Below are 22,731 nucleotides of genomic sequence, written 5' to 3' on the forward strand. Positions count from 1 at the left end.
AGGGAGGGAGGGAGGAAGGGAGGAAGGGAGGAAGGGAGGGAGGACAGATGGATGGCATGGCACTGGGATAGATGGACAGAGACAGACCTAAATAGAAGTGTATGGATGGAGGGATGGATGGAGAGAACTGCATTGGCAGATGAGTGGAAAGAAATTCAATGAGATGGATGGGTTTTAGTGAGATGGATCAGTGGACAGACGGACAGATGGGGAAAATAAAAGCAGGATGAGGCTGTGGCTAGTAAGAACTGTGTTGGGATGGATGGATGATGGATGGATGGATGGGTGGATGGATGGAGGAGTGGGTAGATTGATCGGTAGCTAGGCAGACAGATAAATCTTATCCTCCAAGCTCCTTCAGAAGGCCCCCAAGTAGAAGGAAGTATGTCCTTGTTGGTCATAGGGGAGAATAGACCAAGCACAAAGAAGACCTACCTTTTTGGGAGGAGGGAGTGGGGCGAGAGCAAGAAAGCTCTGCCCCCCAGTAGGAAGAGGGCAGGAAGCAGTTAGGATCCTTCCTTGGGGCCAAACACCATGCAGGGATGGTTATGCCAACACACGTCACATGCACGCACACAGCATGCCCAAAGGGCCTGAGACAAGAAGGGATGTCATCCCTGGTACCTGGGGTCTTCAGGGTCCTCACTGTTTGGAAGAGACACAGCCAGGAGGATGAACGTGAGGAAGAACCGACCCTCCCAAGCAGAGGTACCCTCCCACAGCCCATGGGAGCCCACCACAAGAGGAGAAGGGAACACCAGCTGCCCTCCCCACCCCGGGAGGATCTCCTGGAGATGATGCTGAGGTTCATTCGCTGCAATGCACAGCAAAGGGCAAGGTCTTGCTCTGGACTTGGCCAGCTCTGCATGGCCAGGCAGAGAGGAGATGATGTCCCGGCAGCAGGACAGCGATCCTGTCCCAAATTCTGCCTCCTCTCCACCTCCCCCGGGTGCTGAGCAGCAGCAGCGAAGCACAGACCTCCTCCTGCATCTCCTCCAGTGACCGACCCTGCGTCAGGGCAGGGGTTGGCACGACATGCTTTTTAAGGTCCCTTCCAGCCCAAATTCTGCAGGATTCCCTGATTCTGTGACCAGGATGGGCCAGGATGAGGGCAAACCCCCACCAGCCATGGCGTTTTGGTACCTTGCTACCGACTTGTATCCGTCGTTGAACTTAATCCTGAGCGAGGCACCGAAAAGAGAGAAAAACAACCACAGCGTCAGGCTTCTTGAAGCATACCATCAGCAGCAAGGCACGCCTTGAGCTGGTTGGTGCCTTCCAGGTTTCTCCACCCCAGCTGCTGCTGGATACCACCCCCAGCCCTGGGATCTCTGCTCATGCCGTCCCCAGGGAAGGTCTGGCTGGTGGCAGGGAGCTGTCACCAGCTGGCAGCAGGCAACATCCCCTGCTCCTCTGGGTCGGGAAGATCTCCAGCAGTTTCGTTGTATATGGGAAGGGTTGCAGGGACTGGTAGTCTTTAGAGATGTTTTCATTGCCTTTGCCCAGGACAAAAAGGATCCAAGTTGCCCAGCTGTGCTGATGGAGGCGTCGTGCAACACCCCTAACATGTGTGCCCAAACGCCACGCTTGCACCATCAGTCCCAGGCCTCCTTATCTACTTGGACATGGAGGTCACGGACCTGTCCACATGGATCCTCCACCGCATCCCAGGACAGAGACACACAGCCAAAGACTGCACCAATCCTAGGCGAGTAAACGTCCCTTGGGATATTCCTCTTGGGACTTCCTTTAGCCGTAGGGACAACCCTAGGAAGATGGGGCTCACAGCAGGAGCCCGGCTGAGCTTCCGAGGGCCATGCAGGATGGTGCTGGGCTGCCCCACACAGCCCCAGGACCCCCCTCCTTTTAGCCACAGCAGCTCTGGAAGCCACCAAACGCCGAGCAAACAGGGCTGTGCGCCCCTGACCAGCATGGGATGGCCAACGGGGCGCCCAGGCAGGGGATCTGCACCTCCCAGCCTCCTGTCCTGGAGGTTTCCATCACCAAGTTGAACGCCAGAGCTTGGCACCGACGCCAGCTTTGGGTCAAGCGAGCCGTGGGGATAATTAGCGGAGGGCAGAGGGCTGAACCCGGTCGGACACGGTTTGGGTCTGCTGGGCACGCACAAAAACCAGCACGATCAATAATTCACCGTGCCCAGATTGCTTTCGGCTGAGGGCTCTGTGCTGCCCATCAATATTTCAAGGTGAACAGCTATCAGGTGATGCGTCCTGGGGGCTCGGTTTCAAGGCGGTCGGCGATGGGCACAGCCCCATCCCACCGAAATTTGGGCAGGCCAGCAGCCCCTGCTCTCCCTGCACCGCTCTGGAAGTCCCCTGAAGTGCCCATCAGAGGGAACCCAGGGACAAATGGATGGCAAATAGAAGGACCAGGGCTCGTTCTCTGGCCACGATGCAGCTTGTGGTGGGCACCTCCGTGTCTCACGGACACTGCAGGGTGAGCAGGCTCCCAGCGGAGAGCCCTGGTGCAACGTGTAAAGCTGGATGTGGCAGATCTGGGCCCCCAGGTTTTGACATTTTGGCCTGGATTTAAGGAATTGGTCTCTGGAGAGCAAGACTTTGGTTATGGCTCAGTGGGACAGAGGGAGGATTTCAGGGCCGTGGTCTGAGCAGGGCCGCTGGGGGTATTTACCTAATGTGCTGATCTTCTTCTGCGTCGTCTCCAAGGCTGGGGCATTTACAGAGAAAGAGGGAAAAAAACCCACTGTGATAAGAAGTTAGAGGGCTCCTCCGCTGCGCCAGAGTTTTAAAAAAGGGATGATTTGTTCCAGTACAGGAGTAACCTGAGAGCACAGCACCACAGCAGAGCACTCCACGCATGCCCGAGGACCCACAACCAGTCTGAGCTGATTTTTTTTTCAGCTGGGGTTGCGGTGGCTTCCCTCTCTTGTAGCAGCTGCCTTCTCTCTCTTGTCTCCAGCTTGCTCAGCCACCCAAAAAAAAAAAAAACAAACAAAAACCAGCATGCAAAACACAAAGGCAGCCCACATGGGACCAGAGAGGCAGTCAGGATGGGTTTACTGCTGGATTTCAGCTCTGGTGGGGCTGGCAGGCAGGCAGGTAGGTGAGAGCGTGGTGCAGAGCATCCAGGAGGTCTGCAGGAGCTGGGGCGAATGCAGTTGGCAGCCCCTTTTGGGCTGCAGGTGGATTTGGTAGGAGCAGCACGAGGTGAAACCCCAGAGCAAGGCCCCAAAACCTCGATGGGGCTGCTGCAAACTGCCTGGGGTTGGTCTCAGGGTGGGCTGGGGGCTGAGCCCCCCGTCCCAGGGCTTTGTCCCGGGGATGGGACAGGGTGCAGCGACATTTTCTGCGTCTTTTCCTTCCCGCTGCAAGCTTCCAGCCCTGTTATTCCTGAAATAAAAATGCCTCTCTGAGATAAATTACTGCAATCTCCCTAACGCCTTTTTCAGCTGGTATAATAGAAACAACAACGGTCGGTGGGCTGGGACCCCCATTTCCAGGGGGGGACCCTCTCCCTGCCTCCAGCCGGGCTGCAGCGTGCGTGCGAGCAGAGGATGAGCCCAGGCTCCCAGGGGATCCGCCAGGCAGGGGTTAAGCCATAAGGAAGCACGTCTGGGGGCTGTGTTTTAGGAATATTTGCCCAAAAAGCAGCCTCCCGCTGTCGTTCAGCCTTTCAGCCTCTGAAATAACAAGCTGGTGGGTCACAGAAGCCCGCAGAGGGCGAGGGCTTTTATAGGTTCCTTGAACGGTCCCCGATGGGTTCGGGGGAGCTCCTGCTGGGAGTGATGAGGGTCGGCTCTGGGGCTGCTGGTGCTAGACATGAAGCAGGCTTTGCAGGGAGGCTGCAGCCTCCAACGAGCTGCTTTCTGCGGGTTATTGACCGCAGCCTGATTGCTCACCGTGCTGTTTGTCTCTGCCAGAACCATTAGCAGGGAGCCCGGGAGGTGCTCCGGGCTCTTTGGTATTTTTCCCCCCAAAAATAAATAGCCAAGTGGCTTTCTGTCTGCACTTTCTTGCCAGGAATCCTGCTGGGAGGAGTGACCCGGAGCACCTGATGGAGGTGCTGGCCTGCAGGCGTGTGTCTGCTTGCTCCTGGGACCTGGGGCTGAGCTGCAGGCAGCCCCCTTGGTCCTGGCTGCAGGCGAACGCCTGGCGATGTTCCTAGCAAGCACGGCACGATTTGTGTGCTCCCGGTTGCTGCTGCTGCTCTTCCCCTTTCGGGCCCTGTTTGTTCTCCCCCCGCCCCTGCACCCTCTCAGGAAAGGGAATTGGTTGAATAACGAAATAATGTCCCCAGCGAGCTGCAGGAGGAGGCAGGCAGCTCCGTGATGGAGACACCGCCAGCCCGTGGAGATCCAGGGAGATCTTTCCACTGCCTTCAGCCAGATCCAAAGCACCCCCAGGAGGACGCAGAGGATGGAAGCAGGCTGAGAAGACGCACGGGGTTTCATGAAAGGGGCTGCCAAGGAGATTTCATCCAGCTCACTGGGCACGTACAGCAGCCTCGCACCTCTGCACTGCCAGATTAAAGCTGCAAGGGCATGCTCCCTGCCTTTGAAGACAAACTGCCCGGCAATCATCACACCCATCCCGATCTCCCCCATCCAAAGGAAGGTTTTGGATGGGAAATAATCCCAAACCTGCCCTGTGGGACTGGCCCCTGGTGTCAGCTCAGTGCCTGGCTTTTACTTGAGCTTCTCCTTGCTGCATCTCCTCCCTGAACCCTTCCTGGGCACGGTGGGGAACAATCCACAGCACTGCACAGCAAGAAAAAAACCACTGCAAACAGAAACACACATGGCAAGGAGCTTTGCCTCGCTCTGGACAGGGCCAGTCTCTGGTTCTGGGCACGACTGTGGAAAAGGAGAAGCCTCCCAGGCAACACCACAGCCGCACGGCCTTTCCTCCTGCATCCCAGCACCTGAGCATCCTTTCCAAGGATGCCACCACGGCTCTCCCGCAGCTGAGAAGTGGGAATCCAGCAGCAACGCCTGTGGGACATCCCCAGGGACACGGCAGGAGCAACGCAGCACTGCACGCCCCGCGGCCACCAGCACGGGTGGGTGCTGGCTGGCTCCCTACCTCGTGCTGAGGGAGCCCTGGCTAAGGGTGTCCCCCTCGCCCAGGAGCTCGTCTTCGCTGTGGTAATACATCTCGTCCTCTTCCATCCTGTGGGGGTGGTAAGATGGGAAACGTGAGGCCCTTTCCTCCCCGGTGTTCGTATTGGGGCTGACATCGATGGCCATGGGAGGAGGAAAGCCCCCTGTGCTGCTGCTGTGGGACAAATCTTCTCCGTCCCATCTTCTCCTTGGGACAAATGGCAAAGCCCTGGGCCACCCTCAAGCTTTAGTGCATTTATCCTCATGCTGTCTTGCTGGGGACAGGGATTAGAGCATGCTCTGCATTTTGGGGGGTTTTCTGTGCCGTTTCCTCCTCCTGGGATGCCCAGGGAAGGAGCTGCAGCAGCCTGGCTCTGGGTCAGCCCTGAGGACGAGATTTTTTTGGAAAGCCTTGTGGATATCAAGGAAAAAAATGCTGCCAAGTTGTCCCCCCCCCCCCCCCACCCCCCCCAGCATCCCTCCCGGCAGCATCACGGTCCGCCGAGCCGGTAAACGAGTCTGTGCTTTCCATTTGCCTGAAAATCCGCAGGTTTCAGCCCAGTTCACACAGTTAATTAAGTGCCTAGGAGTGATGCAAGCGACTGGGGATATCTTTCCTCAATCTCACCGTGGGGAAAAAGAAATTTTGCCCTTATATGGCCGTAATAAAGTGCTAAACGCAGGCAGAAAGCAAACACTGCTGGAGCACACGACTGCGGAAACGCAGGGTGGGGGGTGCACGGCTGCAGCAGCACCAGAGATGCATATTATTATTATTATTATTATTATTATTTAATAAAAAGGTCAATTCCTAGTGTTTTGCTTGGATTCACCTTGCAAGCGGTTGGGCTGCGACCCTCAGCCATGGGCTGCGTGGTCCTTGGGGGGGGTGTAGAGGGACTGGAGCACCCAGCTCTGCACCTCTACTGGTTATCAATTTCCATGAGATTTTAAGCAAGTTCAGGGCTTTGAGGTCTCCACTCTTCCAGCTGGGTTCAAGAGCTACTGGAGTCGAGCCAGGCAGACGGAGTGACTGTAATGGACAGCACAACTACATAAACGACACAAATTTGCCTGAAAACTTGGCCTGGCAGCCCATGAACCCGATGCTGTTATACACGAGTGGTTTTACACTTGCAAGGCCCTCTTGTTGCCTAAAATCTGGGTGAGGGGGCTCAGAGCACCCGTGATGGGGTGGGCCAAATCCAGCCCAGCATCTCTGTGGTCCACCCATTCCTTGGCCTCATGGATGGTGTAGAAGGTGGTAAAGGGGCTGTTCCTCAGGGCCCAGAGCACCCATAAGCAGCAGCCCATGGCAGAACTGGTCCCAGTTCACACCTCACCCCAAAGGACAGCCACCTGCAGCGTCCCCAGCCCCGAGCCCTCCCCACACATCCTTTGCAACTGGTCGCAGCAGCTCTGTGTCAAGCAATGGAAGGAGACCCTTCCTGGGCTTGTTTTCATCTGGGATCACATCCCGTGAGCTTAGGAAGACACAAGGGTGATGCCACGGAGCTGTAAGCTAACAGAAAGATGGTAATGGCATCCCTTAGAGGCCCGGAGGTGTCCCCTTGCTGTTCAAGGGTCCTCAGCTAACTCAAACAGGGCTCGCCTTTCCTGGCACGGGGATGGAGATGTCATTTAAACCTGGCGATGTATGGAGGGACGAAACGGAAAACAGGGCTCATCGCCTCTGTTCCACAGCACCCCTGGTTTCTCCTCCAGCCTCGTAATGCTCCTGGCACGTGGACAAAGGTCAAAGGCACCGTCACCACCCCAGAAGCACCGGTGTGGGATCACGGCCTGCCTCCTGCCCCCCCGGCACACCTCCTGGGGTCGAGGTGCGGGACCCCACACTTCATCAACCAGCTCCAATCCCACCCGATACGAGGGGGTTTGCCAGCAGCCAGACCCCTCACCCTGCCCAGATCTGTATTTAATCACATTTATAACCCAACGTCTGCCATGTTCTCCAAACCCCGCTGCTCGTGGGGGGCCTTGGCTCCATGCTGGAGGGCCCTGGAGGAGCACCAGGACCTGTTGACACCAGCACGAGGCCCCCCGTATGCCCCATCCTCACCTCCAGCAGTGGTTTGGGTCTCGTGGAGGCTGAGGAGGAGGAAGAGGAGTGCTGTGGGGTGGGAAGCTCCTCAGATGGCTGCTGGGGACAACGCTGCCCTTCGGTGACAGCCCGGCCACCACCACGGCCCCCGTTACCTCCTGAAGCTCCTGTCGGCAGGCTGCTGGCTGGATTTCCCCGGGGACACGTCCGAGCTCTGCCGAAGGCCGGGGAGGAGGCTGTCCGTCTCCAGAGGGCACCTGCCGTCCCCCTCCGAGCGGAGCCCGGGGGTCTCCAGGAACTCCTTGTCGCTCCACGTGCCCACCGTCCCGTCCTGGGCCTGGTACCGGATCTCTATGGAGATGCTGGTCTGAAATACACGAGGAGACGGGCTCAGCCCCGAGGAAGGCAGGTCCCACAAAATCCCAAAGGCAGCAGGAGCCGCTGCCTCGGCTGCCTTACGTCCCCAGGCCTCTTCTCTTCCAGAGCACCAGGCATTTGGGGAGTGGGCCTTCAGGGTTTAAGGCCATGGACATGAGAGCTCACAGTGCTGCAGAGAGCCACCAACACGTCCCTCGTCCTGATGGCCAAAGCCCTTCAAAGCTCTGCTCTGGGCAGAGCAGCCAGCAAAGCGTCTCCACTAAAACCAGAGAATTTGGGAAAGGCAGATCTGGAACCAGCTGCCGCAGAGATCAAACCAAACGCGAACCCCAAACCTTTCTCCACCTTACGGGTCCCTTCCAACCTGGGATATTCTTTGATTCTAGGATTTTTATTTATTTTTTTATTTTTGGCACACACAGTTCCCCACGGTTAGTATCCATCAAGCAGTCAGCTGCCAGCAACCGCTGGAGACGCAAAACCCCGAGCAGGGAAAATGTGATGGAAAACCTTCTTTTTTCCTGTATTTTTAGGAAAACCACCTGTATTTTTAGGAGAAAGGGGTGCATTCTGTTGCTGCTTGTTTGAGGAAGGGAGAAGGGCTGGAGGATGCAGGATGTGGCCAGGGGGAATTCAGGGCATTCGGCGAGCCCGGGTGGACACAGATTTGTGGAAGGTTTTGACTGATTTTGTTCTTTCCACGGCAAAATGAAAATTTGAGTCAATCAAGATGATTTGCCCCACTGTGCTACAAATACAGAGGAGAGGGAGAGAACCAGGCCAAACCATTCATTTTTCATATTTTCAAGCCACTTCAGCGCTGCTATGAGACGTTTTCTCTTGAAATCTTATCTTAAAACTATATTTGAAAGATTAAAAAAAAAAAATCCTTAAAAAGAAACTAGAAATTACGGGTGCAATAAAATGAATGATTTTGTCTGGGGGGTTGAATAAAATTGTCGCTTGCTTGAAGGGAAAATAATAGTTATAAACTGCAACCCAATTCACACTGCAAACGGAACATTGATGGTAAATAAAATTGCCCAGTGGAAGGGTTCGTTGAAGGACTGCTGGTTCCTCTGTCGCTGGGCATTTTAAAATATTTGTATTTTTATTGGCATCTACTGGTTTTGATTTTTACTTTTTAAAAATTATTTTTTTAATTATTTTTTAAATTATTTTTTAAATTTTATTTTTTTAAAGTATTTTTATTTTTAATCTTTGCTTTTATTTTTGCTTTTATTTTTTGCTTTTATTTTTACTTTCATTTTATTTGCTCCCCCGCCAGCTAACAACAGTTTTTGAGGTGTCCCAGAGCCCCTCGTTGGTGGCCGTATTACACGACCACGAAACCCCTCCTGGCTTTGCAGCTCTTGGGTCTTTTGGTCAGTAATGCCATTAGGGCCGGGCAGCAAAGAAAAAGAGAAGCCTTTTTCAGCCCTTCCCTGCGTTTGGTTCCAGACGGTGACACCGAACTGGAGCCACCTGGAGCCCTGCAGCACGGGGGTCCCAAAGCGCAGGGGTCCCGAAACTCAGGGTCCCACAGCACAGGGGGGTCCCAAAGCACAAGGGGTCCCTGTGGGAGAGAAGACACCTGAAGAGGAGAGCATCGTTTCCAACATGCCCCTTTTTCTTCACATCTCGAAGGTGATGCCCACCCCTGCCTCCTGGGAGCACCGCATGGGTTTTCTGCAGCAGGATTTGTGCCACCTTTTGGGCTTCCAACAGCGTTTTGTCACCAAAATGCCCCAGGTGTTGCCCTCTGGGTTCTCTTTGCAGGGCTCCTGCAGCCCAAATTCCTCCTCCTGGTGGAGCGGAGCCCGGCGGTGGTTTGGAGACCAATCTGTGAGTTTTGACTCTTCTGGAGTTGCCATGGAGACTGCATGGGAGAAGGAGCCAAAATCCTGCCGAAAGCCCAAAAAGCGAGCTTGCACCCTCACCTCCCGGCTCCGGCTTGAGCAGGGGACACCTGGGGGTAAACCATCCCCCAGATGAAGGGGGAATAAAGGGACGTGGCATTTCTGCCCAAAGCAAGCCCCAGAAAGCGTCCTGGGGCTGTGCTGCCTCTGCTCCCCTGCCCCTCCTCGGGGCTTCTTCCCGTTTATTTTACCAGTTTCATTCCCTCTGCCCCCCAGAAGTCACCTCGTGTCTCTGCTGAGGAAGCTCCCTTGCGCTGAGCCTAGGAACCCGCTTGTAAAGGGACAGGAAAATGTTCTACCCAGCGGGGAGGGAGGCTGAATTTTTGCTTTTTTTTTAAAAAAAAAAAAAATCTAAACATCAATGTTTTGATACACGGGAAGATCAGAAGTAGCTGGATTTCCAAGTGTGTTATAAAACCCAATCTCCGTGGTAAACAGCTCCCATGAGATGCATCAGCCAGACCTGGGGGGCTCTGGGTGAGGGGTGCAGACCTGGACCGGGCAGGATTTCTTATCCTAAATTTCCCCTGAGAGGCACAAAGAGCGGGACTTCACATTTCTCGTGCGCTATCAGGGTCAGATAAAAGCAGTGCTGGGGGTCAGGGTGAAGTTCTGCGAGTGCAGAGCATCTCAGGCAACCAGTGCAACCAGCAGCAGGATGCTCTGAGGCTATTTCTGAGCTGTGCACAAGCAATTGCACAAAAGCAAACGCAGAGAGGTGGGTGGATAACCTCGGGAAGGGAGCTGTGACCCACCTGAATGGCTGAGTTGTTGTCGTCTATGAGCGTATCCGTCACCTCCACGTGCCCTTCCTCCACCACCTTCTGCAGGACCATGCGGAAGGTGCCGATGAGCCTACGGAGCGGAGCAAAGTCAGGCGAGCTGCGGCGAGCACTCTCCAGCGTGTATTTTTAATGGGAAAGGGAAAAACAGGAAAATTGTAATTGCTGTAGGTGATGCTGAGCCCGCTTTGAGCATGGAGGACTTGGAGGACTCCTGGAAAGTTCGTACTCCAGTACGAACCACCCTTGATATTGTCCTTTATCCCATGATATCCCCGTTATTGCTGTGCCAAAGCCCAGCCCCTGCGTGGCTGTCACACCTCCCGCAGCAGGTGACAGCCGGCCCCGAGCCAGCAGCACAGGTCCCAGGGCCACGGGGGCTCGTGGCCGAAGGCAGGCACTTGCAGCAGGCGTGGAGCAAGAACACGCTGTACAATAACACGACGCAATTCAATAGCACACTTGGATCCCCCTTCCCAAGCTGTTCCCACTCCCGCGCTCGAGGGCTCGCCTCTGTCCCTCGCGACCTGCTGGCTCCCACCACGGGCTACAACAGACGCCGAGGCTGATGTAGGGCACACAACAAACACCAAGGCTGGTGTAGGGTGTGCAACACCTGCCGACCACCGCGGATCCTTCTCCCCAAGCACCACGCCAGCACCCGAGCCCCCCAGGCTGCAGACACCTCGCTGCTCCTTGCGGCTCCTGCCCGGGCTCTCGCAGGCAGGAGTGCAGCGCCGTGCACCAGAATTGGCCCCGCTCATTAAATTAAAAGCCCAAGTGGATGCCACGGGGAGCAGAGAAGCCTGGCGCTCGCTAATAAAAGCCATTGCTTATTCTCTGGCTCATGGCTTGTCAAGGAGCTGTGGCTTTATGTGCTCCGTGTGCTGGTGCAGCACCAGAGGGACCTGCGCAGACCGGGCTGAGTCAGCCCGAGGAAAGAGCCAGCTGTGAATCAACAAGTGGCTCCCGACACGGAAAAAGCCCTGAAAAGGTGAAAGTGGAGCTGCCTTACACCTCCGGCCTCTCACGGCACCTAGAGCACCACGATCCCAGATGACAGCGATGGTGCACCAGGGACATTTCTGCAGTACTCTGCTCCAGCAAGGAAGCTGCTGCTGATTAAACTGCTTTCTTGTGAACCTCGAGGCACCCCTGTGATGCTGATTTATCCAGATGTGGCATCAGAGAGGGAGGTGGGAACTGCCACGGAGGGCACTTCTGCCCCTGTGCAGCCCAAGCACCGATGCCGTGTCCGCGCTGACCCGGGATGGAGCTGCCCAGAGCCCCAGGGGCGTCTGACCAGAAAACGGGCTGTGCCACGTAATTACCCCATCACACACCACTCACCGAGTGACCTGCTGGGGGGGACGTTAATAAACCCCCCGAGGAAAGCAGAACAATGCCCTTTCTGTGGCTCAGCCACTTACCCAGCTCTGTCTGACTTCAGCAGCCGGGGGACGTGCCGTGGTGGTGCGTGATGCTCCAGGAGCTGCCCCGTGTGCCGTGCTCCCACCCCCCCGGGGGGCACCCTGCAGGACCTGCACCTCCCCACCCCATCTCCCAGCTGCACCCCCAAGACCCCAGGCTGAGCACAAACTCCTTTTCTCCGAGCGTTCCCCGTTGCTGCCCACGTGAATAACGCGGCGCCGCTTCCCACCGAGACCCGCGTCTTCTCGGGGATGCGCTTATCAGGGGAAAAAGATGCCGTATCAGCCTGCATTTCAGGGTTTGCTAAATAACGAGATTTGCTGTTGCTTTGGAAAGGTTTCGGTGAGAGAGGTCTTCATCTCTCAAACCTCGCCACAGGCTGTGCTGGGGGGGGGGACGGAGGGCTGTCCCCTGCTCCTGGCTGGATCGAGGCCAGCGGGTGGCTGCTCAGAGTCATGTTGGAGGGCTTCTCTTGTGGCCCGAGCCCTGAAATCAGGTTATTTTGGTACGGTGGCTTACTAGGGAGGTTTGTTTGTGAAGGTTTCTAGGCTCGGCTGGCGGCTCACCGTGCAGTTCATGTTCCTGCAGGCGTTTGGAGCCGGCAGTATTTAACCCAATCATAAAAGTGCAGCCCCTTGGCAATGCCGCACAGCTCTACGCCGCAGGGCTGGTGCACATGGCAGAGGTGTCTGTAAGCAGAAACATCCCCAGAGGGACGGGGAAATCCCAAAAATCCTTACTAACAGGGTGGGAAATGAGATGGAGGCAGCCTGATCCCCTCGGAACCTGCCTCCAGCTGCCTCCACCATCCTGCCCAGCATCCTTGGGCTGGTGGAGGCAGGAGAAAGAAACTGGGACTGCAGCTCCTCAGCCCTGGGCATTTCTGCTTCCCATGTAGCTGGGGAGAGCGCTCTGAAGTGCTTTCAAGCTGCCTTGGCTTCTTGTGAATTGCAGAGGGGTGGGAACGTGCCCGCGCCCGGCTCTCCCCACCTGGACATCTGCTTCCCATCTGAAATCTCCTGCGGCCCAGGGCTCACAGCTGCTGCTTCTCCAGCAACAAAGCAGCGGTGGGTTTTACTTCCTTCGTTTTTCCAAAGGAACCTTGCACCAGAATGGAGCTTTTCGGTCAAGGGTCACTACGTCTGGGACCTCCTGCACTGAGCACCACCAGCTCCGGGTGAGGCTGGCCATTGGCTTTGTTCAACCAAGCCTCAAAACCTTCCATGGATGCTGACCCCCCCGATCCATCCTTCCATGGGGGGGTCCCCGGCGCTGCTGTGGCTGTGCCAGGAGGGCTCGGGGCTTTAGGGCACGGCAGCAGCCTCATGCTTGTGCTGCAGCTCTCCCTGAGAGTGTTTGGGTCTGGCACTGTCAGATCACATTGCAAGAAGAGTGGGAAAAGAGCCCGGGAGGCCGACAAGGAGCAAACATCTCCAGATCATCCAGAGCGTGGTTGTGGATGGAGAGACCCCCAGAGTCACAGGGGAGACATCTCTGCCCCAAAGCAGGCAGTGGGAACATCCCGGGCAGCAGGACCCAGCTGCAGCAGAGAGCAGAGGGCTCCTCAGCCCCCAGACCCATCTGAAGCAGCCACCCCCTTCTTCTATGCCCTGCTCCTGCCTGGGATGGAGGGGGAGAGCATCCTTGGCCCCCTCCCAGCCCACGTCCCCAGCAAGGGCCAAGCCAGAGGGGATGAAATATTCAGCACTTGTCCGCGCCGCCTTCCACTTCCGAGCCTTTCATAATTCATCGAGTGCCCTGCTCCCTTCCCCGGCATTTCTGCTGATGGAAAGAAAGAGGGACTTTTTCTGGGTCACTCGTAATTTTATCAGACTCTTGGAGCATCTTCTGTTACCAGCCCGGTTCTGGGCTTGCAGCCCTAGATCGGGGTGGTCTGGGACTGCTGCACATCCCACCACGAGATGCTCGTTGCTCTTTGCCCTCGTGGCACGTGCCACCTCTCCACGAATCCCTCTGCCAGCCGTGCCCAGAGCAGCTCAGGACAGGCAGAGCCCAGGGGATGCAGAGCCCTGCCAGCAAAGAAACGGCTGCAGCTCTGAAGCCTGAGATGTTATTAGGCCAAAAAAAAAGCTGTGTGAGAGAAGCAAAGTTGTGTTTTTGCAGTAGAGAGCTAATTTTCCGTGTTCCATGGTAGTTGTGTAGTCATAATGAGAAATGCTAAGTAGATGAGTGGACAGGAGAAGGCCTCACTGGTCCAAAATAAGGCAGAAGCTTGAGAAAAAGAGGATGAGCAGTGTGGGAACAGTAAAACAGAGACCACAAGTTCTCAAAACATAAGAAAGGAGAAAATAAAGGGTTGGGAAAAAAAGAAAAAATGTACATATTTGGTATAGGGGAGCGTCGAGTAGCTTGTGAACCTGCAGTACTCAGCCAATGAGGAAATGGGGAGGTGATCAGGGGTCGGGTAATAGGGATAAAAGGTTAGGATTGTTTATTAAAATGCTCTCCTAATTGGCAGGACGCCCACCATTGCTATCACGAATAAAATAGCTTCGCAGAAGATCCTGTCTGAAGAAAATTACATGAGATTTTTCTCACACCGGGAAAGCCTCGGGAATGCAGGTAGCCTCTCATCCCTTCCTGTACTCATCCATCCTTCCATCCCTTCATCCAGCCATCATTCCAGCCATCACAGAATCCCAGAATCACAGATCTGTAGGGGTTGGAAGGGACCTCCAGAGACCATCGGGTCCAACCCCCTGCCAAAGCAGGTTCCTCAGAGCAGGCTGCCCAGGTGGGCGTCCAGACGGGCCTTGAGTATCTCCAGAGAAGGAGACTCCACAGCCTCCCTGGGCAGCCTGTCCCAGCGCTCCGTCACCCTCACCGGGAAGAAGTTCCTTCGCATGTTGGTGTGGAACTTCCATCCATCCATCCCTTCCTCCATCCCTCCATCCCTCCAACCACCCATCCCTCCACCCATCCTTCTCCTTCACCAGTTCACCAGTGCGGGCAGTTGCGCACGGCCACACGAGGACCCCTGCTCCCTGCAGGGCTCTCCAGGCTGCCATCCTCCCCGGTGACACGTCCCCGTCCCCAATCCCTGCTGGGATCTTAGCACGTGCACCCCCAGCACCCGCCGTGACAAGATTTGCCGGGTTTTCACTTCTTAATCAAAATGTTGTGTGCCGCCGAGTCAGACGCCGTGCCAAGTCTGAGCGCATCCATGTCAGCACTGCTGCCTTTGGCAACCAGGTCTGTAACCGCATCCCCAGTGACTTTCCTGACAGGATCTGTTTCTACAAGACAGGGGCTGACTGGCACTCATTATGCTATTCCACTTCCAGGGTGAACGAAAATCCATTTATATTTAATGAGATTTTTTTTTTGCAAGAGTTTGCTTGGGAAAATAAATAATAATAATTCACCGAAGCAACTTTTCCTATCTGGAGGCTGCTGAGGTGGAGCAGCCGGGGTGTCCTACATTTTTTGGGGGGCTGCCCAGACATTAACAAAACAGGAAGGATTGCACACACTCGGAGGCTGAGGCAATTTTCCAGCCACGCAGGCAGGGTGCGGAGGGGAGACGAGGAGGTGAGCAATTTGGGAAGCTGTGGCTGCAGCAGGGTGATGCCAGAGGACGCAGCAGTTTGGCTGTGCAGTGAAAAAGGCTCTTCAGGTGGCTTCAAGCTCCGGGCACGCATCGTGTAAGCCACCAGAGGGAACGTTTTGCATCTATCAGTGTGGCACGAGCACTGTTTTGTACCTAAAGGCATAGCGGTGGCTGCAGCGTCCAAGGGCAGGGGAATGCTCAGACCCTGCTCACGGGACTGATCCCACCAAACTCATCTGGTAGCTCCTGGAAAAGAGGCTGGACAAGGGCGTTCCTCAGAGGAGAGCAACCCCACGGCCTAAGAAGTGCAATGGAAAATGCAGAGGAAGTGCTGATTTAAGGAAAAAAAAATAAAACAAAATAAAAAGTGCAGCCCATGGATCAGAAGGAGCAGGGAGTTTGGGCTCTCAGGAGGAAAAATCAGTCTATACTGACAACCCAGACACACCAGGAAGCTCAAAAAACCCTGCTGGTCAGTGTGTAAGTCTTCTGGCCCATGAAAGACGCCCACGTTAGGGCTCCTGGCCCAGAGGGGATCTCCTTGCGCTCAATAAACTCACGTAGATTTTTCTTCCATGAAGATGCCAAATTCAGGTTTGAGCCTGTAAACCTTTGGTATCCACAAGATCTCGTGGGGCCTTCCACAGCCCAGCCGGCTTTGTCTGAAGACTCTCTTCATCCCGAGCCTGCCTCTTGATGTTTTTATTTAAACCTTCACATTTTTCTACCGGAACAGGTGATGGATAACCGCTGCCTCCCTGGTTTAGCATGCTGGATGTCTGTTATAGAACAGTTTACTTGGAAGGGACCTTCGAAGATCAAGTCCAGCTCCCTGACCACTTCAGGGCTAACCAAAAATTAAAGCAAGTCATATCCCCTTCTGAACTGAAGAGGCCTGATTTAATTTACTGTTAACAAATAAATGAATAAATAAAGCGGTGACTCTGCAGCACATCACCGTCGGCGGGCGAGCAGGAGCGGTGAGCACCTCGGTGTCCCCAAGTCCCGCTGGGGGCAGCTTCTCACTAACGAACCCTGCAGAGATCCGAATTACGGGAGAAGCCAGAGCAGACAGGATGAAACGAAGCCCTGTTTTTATCCCAGGGAGTTGTATTAAAAGCCCTCGCTATTAGTCCCTCTGTCTCTTGGCCAGGTAAGGGGAGCCAGCTGCCGCCTGCTCTCCGCGGATCGGCTTTCTGCCGGGGGTGTTATCTGTGTGCCCACCCTGGCATCGCCCTTCTCCGGATCTGGTTACTGCTTCTTCTCACCCCGGAGAGGAAAACGGTGACATGCAGCCAGCGGGGAGGAAAACAAACCTCCTCGGAGCAAAAGGCGTGGGGTTTCGTGCAGCTTTCTCCATCCTCAAGGGATGTCCTGGCTCTAGGCAAGTGGGGCGCAGAAGAAGCTGGTCCTGGTGGTCCCTCAGGTCAGGGGAGGAGCTGCTGCCTCATGGATGGTGCTCTGTGGCTGCTGGACCGCTTGGTGTCCTCTCTGGTGTCTCCCCATCATGGTGTGCTGCCCTTGCTGCTGCCTCCACTTGCTCCTTGCTTCTCTCTGCCTCTCCCACACATGTGGTCCCCCACCCCAGGTCGCTGGTACGTGGCTCATGGTATCTCCTCCTGCCCAGACACACTCGGGTCCACATCTGGGACCCCACAGCACACGCCTCCCTCCTGCACATGCCCCCTCCCAGCGCCTTGTGGCATCGTACCCCATGAATTTTCACTCGCCTTGGAGATATTTTTTTAGGTTTCCCCAGGGGACCAGAAGGGAAAGGGCAAAAATTAATTGTGTTCCTGCAGGAGTTCCTCACCCAGTTCCTACAAATCATCTCACCATGCAGCAGCTGTTCGGCTTCAACGCCTGCTTTCCATCCTGCGATGCGTGGCATCACATGGAGCATCTCATGTCTTCAGGATGTAAAACCGTGCCTGTTGGTCCTTCTTTTGGGTGCAGGATTTTAAACCTGCACCCCCCCAGTGCTGCCGGGGCAGTGGCAGGGAAGCTGTGGTTCTGCAGCACAGCTGCACTGCCCTGCTGGCTTTGGAGGTGCTGATACCTCTTTGTGCCTTGGCATGGGGCATCCTGCTTCCACTCAACCTTCGTGGTCCCCGACGAGGTGACATTGGGCGGTGTTGACCAAGGAAGAGAAGAATGGTTTGGAGACGGAGAATAAGCATCCCAGGGGAAATATCCTTGGGCCACCATGGAAATCGGGAGGTTCTTCACACATTTTTACTGAAGGAGCTGCCACCAGCCGTGGCTGGAGGGTGGCATTCCTCATTTAAGGTGTCCTCATGAACCGTCTCAATGCACTGCCCCCTTCTTTGGGCACCCAGCCATGCATTGCCCTGGGGATCGGCTCCCGAGGACAGCCACCGGGCACAAGCCCACAGCCCCTCGGTGGAGCCAGCAGCAGTCAGCTGCCATCAGGGGACCAGGGCAGGATTATCTTACCAGCTAATTAGCTGCGTGGTGCTGGCCACGGGGCAGCAGACAAAAGCAAAGCAATAGCCGTGCAGCCGTGGCTCGGCACCAGCCCCCTCCATTATTCACGGCGGGCCTGCATCGGGTGTCTTGCCTTTATCTGGGGCTTTGATAAGTTGTGCTAATCAGCTGCACGTGAATTATTCACCACGGCTCGCCTTTCCAAAGCCTGGGGCCAGGGCTCTGCTTCTCCCCGCTCCTCTCCCTCCTGGCCAAGATTTGTGTCTGTCCGTCCTCCTCCTCCTCCTGGGACAGAAGGACGGGCTGTGGTTGTGGCCCCGGCATGTACAGGTGTGGGCATTCCTCAGCAGACAGGACAGAAATCCATGGCTAATCCCTTTTTTTTATATTTCTGACTTGGGGCAGTCTTCTGCGGGTTGATGCCTGCTGCCGATGCTCAGATCCGAAGCCAACTCCTTCCTCCCCCATTAGGCCAAGCCTCTGTTGCCATTGCCCCTTGGGCTCCTGGTTGCCTTCTGCCTTGGAGCACCTCAGCCTTTCAGCCCGTCCTCCAGCCATGGCCATTTGTCCACCCCCTGGGCCCAAAGAGCCCTCATTGCTCACGGGGGGTTCAGCTCCATCACCTCCTCAGAGGGTTACTCAGTCCATGGCAGGCCATTCCCTGAAACCTCATTTCACCTTCATCTTTTCTTGGTGGCAGCCTTGATGCCCGTTACTGTAGGAGCCCCCGTGCTGTGAGGAGAGGCTGCGAGAGCTGGGGCTGCTCGGCCTGGAGCAGAGGAGGCTCCGGGGGAGCTCCCCCATGGCCGTCAGTACCCGCAGGGAGGTGCGGAGAGGCCGGAGCCGGGCTCTGCTCAGCGGTGCCCAGGGCCAGGCCCAGAGGCCCCGGGCCCAGCCTGGAGCCCCGGCGGCTCCCCCTGCCCCTCAGGCAGCACTGCTGGGCTGGGAGGGTGCCGGAGCACCCAGGGGTGCCCCCAGCCCCAGCCATCCCAGGGGGCTGTGACAAGGGTCTCTGTCCACCTGCATGATGGGCCTACCATGCCCGGTGTTCAAAGCCTTAAGGTTGTGTGCTGCGACACAAAGCTGCCACCCTGACCCCAAACCTTCAGCACTTTCCCCAGCTTCTCACCTCCCCGATTTAACACCTTGCTGCTCATTGCATCTTTTGATTCCTGTCTGAGGTCTGGGATGCTATGACAACACAGTGCCCGGTTGTAATAACACTAACAGAGGCGCCAGCTCCGTCGAGGTTTTGTCCTTTGGGTGCCTGCTGAGGGTTTCCCTGCTCCCCAACCCTGCCCTGAAGTGCTTTTTAATTTAGCAGAGAGAGATGGAACAGGTAATTAAACTCTGGAAAGCTGCTGGAGGGAGCTGGGGATGCTCTGCCACAGAGCATCGTTCTGAGTGCCTGGCCCTGACGGTGTCAGGATGCTTCCAGCACCCACCCCAGGACCACAGCAGGACAAGAGCATCCTCAAACCACCCTCTGGCCCCAGCAGTTCTGGGGACAATAAGCTCCGTTTTTAAGGCAAAAGCACCCCAGGAACAGGGGCAGTAGTTGCTGTTCCAGCCCATAACGATATAAAGCAGGCAAACAGGCTGGATAAATATTTCTGTGCATTGCTCCAGGGGTGGTTTGCGGGTAATCATCACACACAAGCTGGCAGCCCCTGATCCGCCGATAGCATTTGTAATGAAGTTGGAATAACAGAGAAATCCCAGCTCAGCAAAGTGTTTGCACGGGGTGAATGGGGAGAGCCCGGCTGCCTGGCAGCCATCCTAGGGAAATCATAGAAAATCTTGTATAGGATTCAACGAAAAAGCAATTAAAAACTGGAGTGTAATCAGTGACATTCGAGGTAGGTTTATGAGGAGATGGAGCATGTCAAAACAAGCTCAGTGTGGTTCATTAGTCTTTTTTTTTTTTTGGTGGCTGCGTGAAAGGAATAGGTTCCTACAAAATGTTTGGTTTTACAGTGCCTGCTGTCGATGCTACACCCTAACAAGAGCAGATTAATGGAGAAACTCTAAAAATAGGGTATCAGTTGATAGTCATCGCTGAATGGCAGTGCTGTAGTGCAGTTTGGCTATTAAACCCCCATGACTACTACATCAGTGACTGGCATGTAAAAATAACTTACAAAACCATTTCCAAATAACGAGCACTCAGTCACTGGGGAGCAGAGGCAGCCCCGCAGGGTGGTGAGGACCTCACGGTGTGCCTGAGCCAAGCAAAATGGGCACTCACGGGCAGAAAACACCTCCAAGAAGCAGCACCGGCACCTCAGGCTGGCAGAACGTGGTCTGCACTCCTGGGAACAGCTCCGAAAAGCTGGTGCAGTGCAGCCCTGGAGGAGTTTGCACCGTGGAGCATAACGAAGCAATTACTCCCTGGCTGCACGAAGGGAGGAGGGAGGCGGGTAAGGTGTGTCCAGCCTGTGCTTCGGAGGGGAGGCGTTGAAAACTGAACACTGGTGGGATAATGAGCTGCAAAGATGATTGGGGATGGTAAAAAAAAAAATAATACAGGAGCAGCCTTCTCCAAAGCAAGGCAGAGCGATGCTCTGACTACAAAGGCGTGAGAGCTTTCAAGGGATGAAAATGCCTGCCAAGAAGCAGGCAGAGATGCTCCCGGCTTTGTGGGCTGTAGCACCACGATGGGAGCCCCGCTGCTTCGTGTTCCTGGGGCACGGAGCACAGTGTGGGGCTTTCTCTGTACCGAGGGGGCTGAAAGGGGGGAAGTCGGGGTCGGATCCCTGCTCAGTGCTGAGCAGCAAGGGGTAAAGGTGAAGGCGCTGCTCAGTTCTTGCTGAAGATGGGATCACAGCGAGCAAGCAAGGCTGATAGGTGCATGCAGCCCAGGCCTTCAGGAGCCAAAGGCAAAGTGAGGAAAATAGCCACAGCGATGGGAATGATAAAACTGAACATCATCCTAGCTGTGGAAGTGGCTCTCGGCTGGCTGATGTGGCCAGCCTCCTGTATAAGCAGTTCGTCAAAGGAAAAAAGTCACTAATTAATTTGGCTGCGCTACTGGGATATTTATTTTGTGTTGGGTATTTGGAGATTTCTAAGAAAATTTGGTCACCCTAGGGGGAGGAAGGAATTACCCCAGGGATTGCTTGCTCTGCCTCTAATCAGTGCCGCCTGCTGCCATGCCCTGGCTTTTCCACTTCCCAGGTCCCACAGAGGAACAGCAACAATCCTTCGTTTGCAGACACACATGCTTCATTTTCTCCTTTTTAGTGCATCTTTCAAGTGGGATTTTTTTCAGGTTCAGAGAGAGAGAGAGAGAGGAGAGGGGATTGCTTCTTTGTGTGCACAGCACACAAAACTTACGTCCAGGGGGTAAACGAGGTATGCCCTGGAGCACAGTTTGATAAGGCAAAACCATCTGATTCAGCTGGCCTGTCTTTGTTTATTTTTGATGGGTGATGAAGGTAGGAAGCCTGGAGCCATCACGGCTGGAGGGATGCCCCGTCCCTTCCCATCATCTGTCGTCAGGCTTGGCTACAACCACTTTGCACCACGTGGCAGTGCCCAGGGGATGAAGGTGTTCACACCTCCTGCTGCACGCGCCCTGTGGGCATTGCTCGGGAGCTTGGAGACCTCTCCAGCTCCACCGTCGCAGCGTAGGCGCCTTCAGTAAGTGGTCTGAACATGGCTCAAGGTGGCTCACACCCAGCTGAGCTGGGATCTGCCCACAAGCCCTGGCCCCCTCCTCTCTCTGCATCTGCCATGCTTGCCCCCCCAGCCCAGCCACCGTCCCCTGGGGGCTCCTTGCCTTGCTCCTTGAATAAGTTTTTCACCTCTCCTGCTGCTCAAGCTCTGACTTAAAAGGAAGATGAAGGTAGCTAATCTTTTTTTCTCATTTTTTTTTTTTTTTTAATTGTGTCTATTTAGCACGCCTGCCCTGCACACCATCTGTCTCCTCGTTTTGGGGCCGCGAAGCAAGATTTTGCATGAACGTCTGTGTGCATCTGGGAGATGTTCTGGCGACCCTGCTGAGCCCCAGCTGGGGAAGACAGCTTGTTTTCACAGCGAAAATGTTTGCCACAGTTTTTTTTTTTTCTTTTTTGCTACAACAAATCCTTACAGCAGCGTGCGGTCCTCCGGAGAGCCAGACCCAACCAACGTCCAACCACAGGCAAACCAACCGCAACATCCAACATCCAGCCACGAGCCCAAGCCCTTCCTTGGCTGCAGAAGGGTTTATAAAGACAAGGCACCAGGGAGAAAGGGTTGGGAGTGACAGCAAACCCCAGGACACGCCGCAGCTGGGTGACACCTCGGAGTAAGGGGGGCTCAGTGCCTGGCCCCACCGCACACACAAGAAATGGATTCACAGGGACTGCCCTGCCCGTGGGCACCAGCAGAGCACTTGCACGTCACCCAGGTCCCTTCCTTCCATCCACCAGTTCTCAAACCTTCTTCCTCATCCCGTTCCTAGGCTCCCTGTGAAGTCCTGGCTCCTATTTCTGAAGCCAAAGCTTGTGGGAGAAGAAAGGACCTGGTTATGGGATGAACACAGCAGCATGACAAGCCCTGCAGAACCTCTCCTTGGCTGCCCATCAGCTGCCTCTTAATGCAGTCTGCAAACCTTGAAAAAAAAGGATCTTTTTTTTTTCTGTTTTCTCCCCCCTATAACATCAGTGTAGATATTCTGTAGGATAATTCAGACGTCATTCATGTTTCTGCGAAATGCTCCCATATTTTTGCAGTGACAGCTTGGAAAAAGGTATGAAAAACACTGAGCTGACAGAAGGGACAAACTTCTCCTCTCTTGTGTTCGTTAACAACGTGCGGGCAACACTTTAACTGGACGAAACCTTCAAAAAACCCTCATAACATTGCACAGAGTGAATAAGTCCTGGCAACGACCATATCCAGGTGAGAACAAATTACCATAACTAGTAAGACAAATGAGAGAATAAGATGAACAAACAATTGCAGAATTTGCAAAGCTGGAGAGCCGCTCTTCGATATCAACTTTCACCTTGTTAACTTAACAAAGGATTTAATTTTCTCTTAAACGCATGCAAAGCATACTGAAACAGATGGCA

The 22,731-nt window shown here is 54.9% G+C and overlaps 1 protein-coding gene and 1 long non-coding RNA gene across 10 annotated transcripts in view; one reads left to right on the forward strand and one right to left on the reverse strand.

Moving 5' to 3' along the window:
• Nucleotides 1-22,731, reverse strand: part of OTOF (otoferlin) — a 73,671-nt gene that overhangs the window by 43,354 nt on the left and 7,586 nt on the right. For all 9 annotated transcript variants that reach the window (XM_035322612.1, XM_035322611.1, XM_035322613.1 and 6 more), the window contains exons 4-5: nt 10,195-10,294; nt 7,298-7,509 (exon numbers count right to left, since the gene is read on the reverse strand). In XM_035322612.1, the coding sequence (XP_035178503.1) occupies nt 7,298-7,509; nt 10,195-10,294 (312 nt within the window). The remainder of the gene's footprint in view (nt 1-7,297; nt 7,510-10,194; nt 10,295-22,731) is intronic.
• On the forward strand, nt 2,516-18,623 carry LOC118164869. The gene is made up of 3 exons (XR_004749707.1): nt 2,516-2,527; nt 4,810-4,814; nt 18,393-18,623. It is a non-coding gene; the product is annotated as an uncharacterized LOC118164869 (long non-coding RNA).

Source organism: Oxyura jamaicensis, chromosome 3, assembly GCF_011077185.1.
Source record: "Oxyura jamaicensis isolate SHBP4307 breed ruddy duck chromosome 3, BPBGC_Ojam_1.0, whole genome shotgun sequence".
Lineage (NCBI taxonomy): Eukaryota > Metazoa > Chordata > Aves > Anseriformes > Anatidae > Oxyura > Oxyura jamaicensis.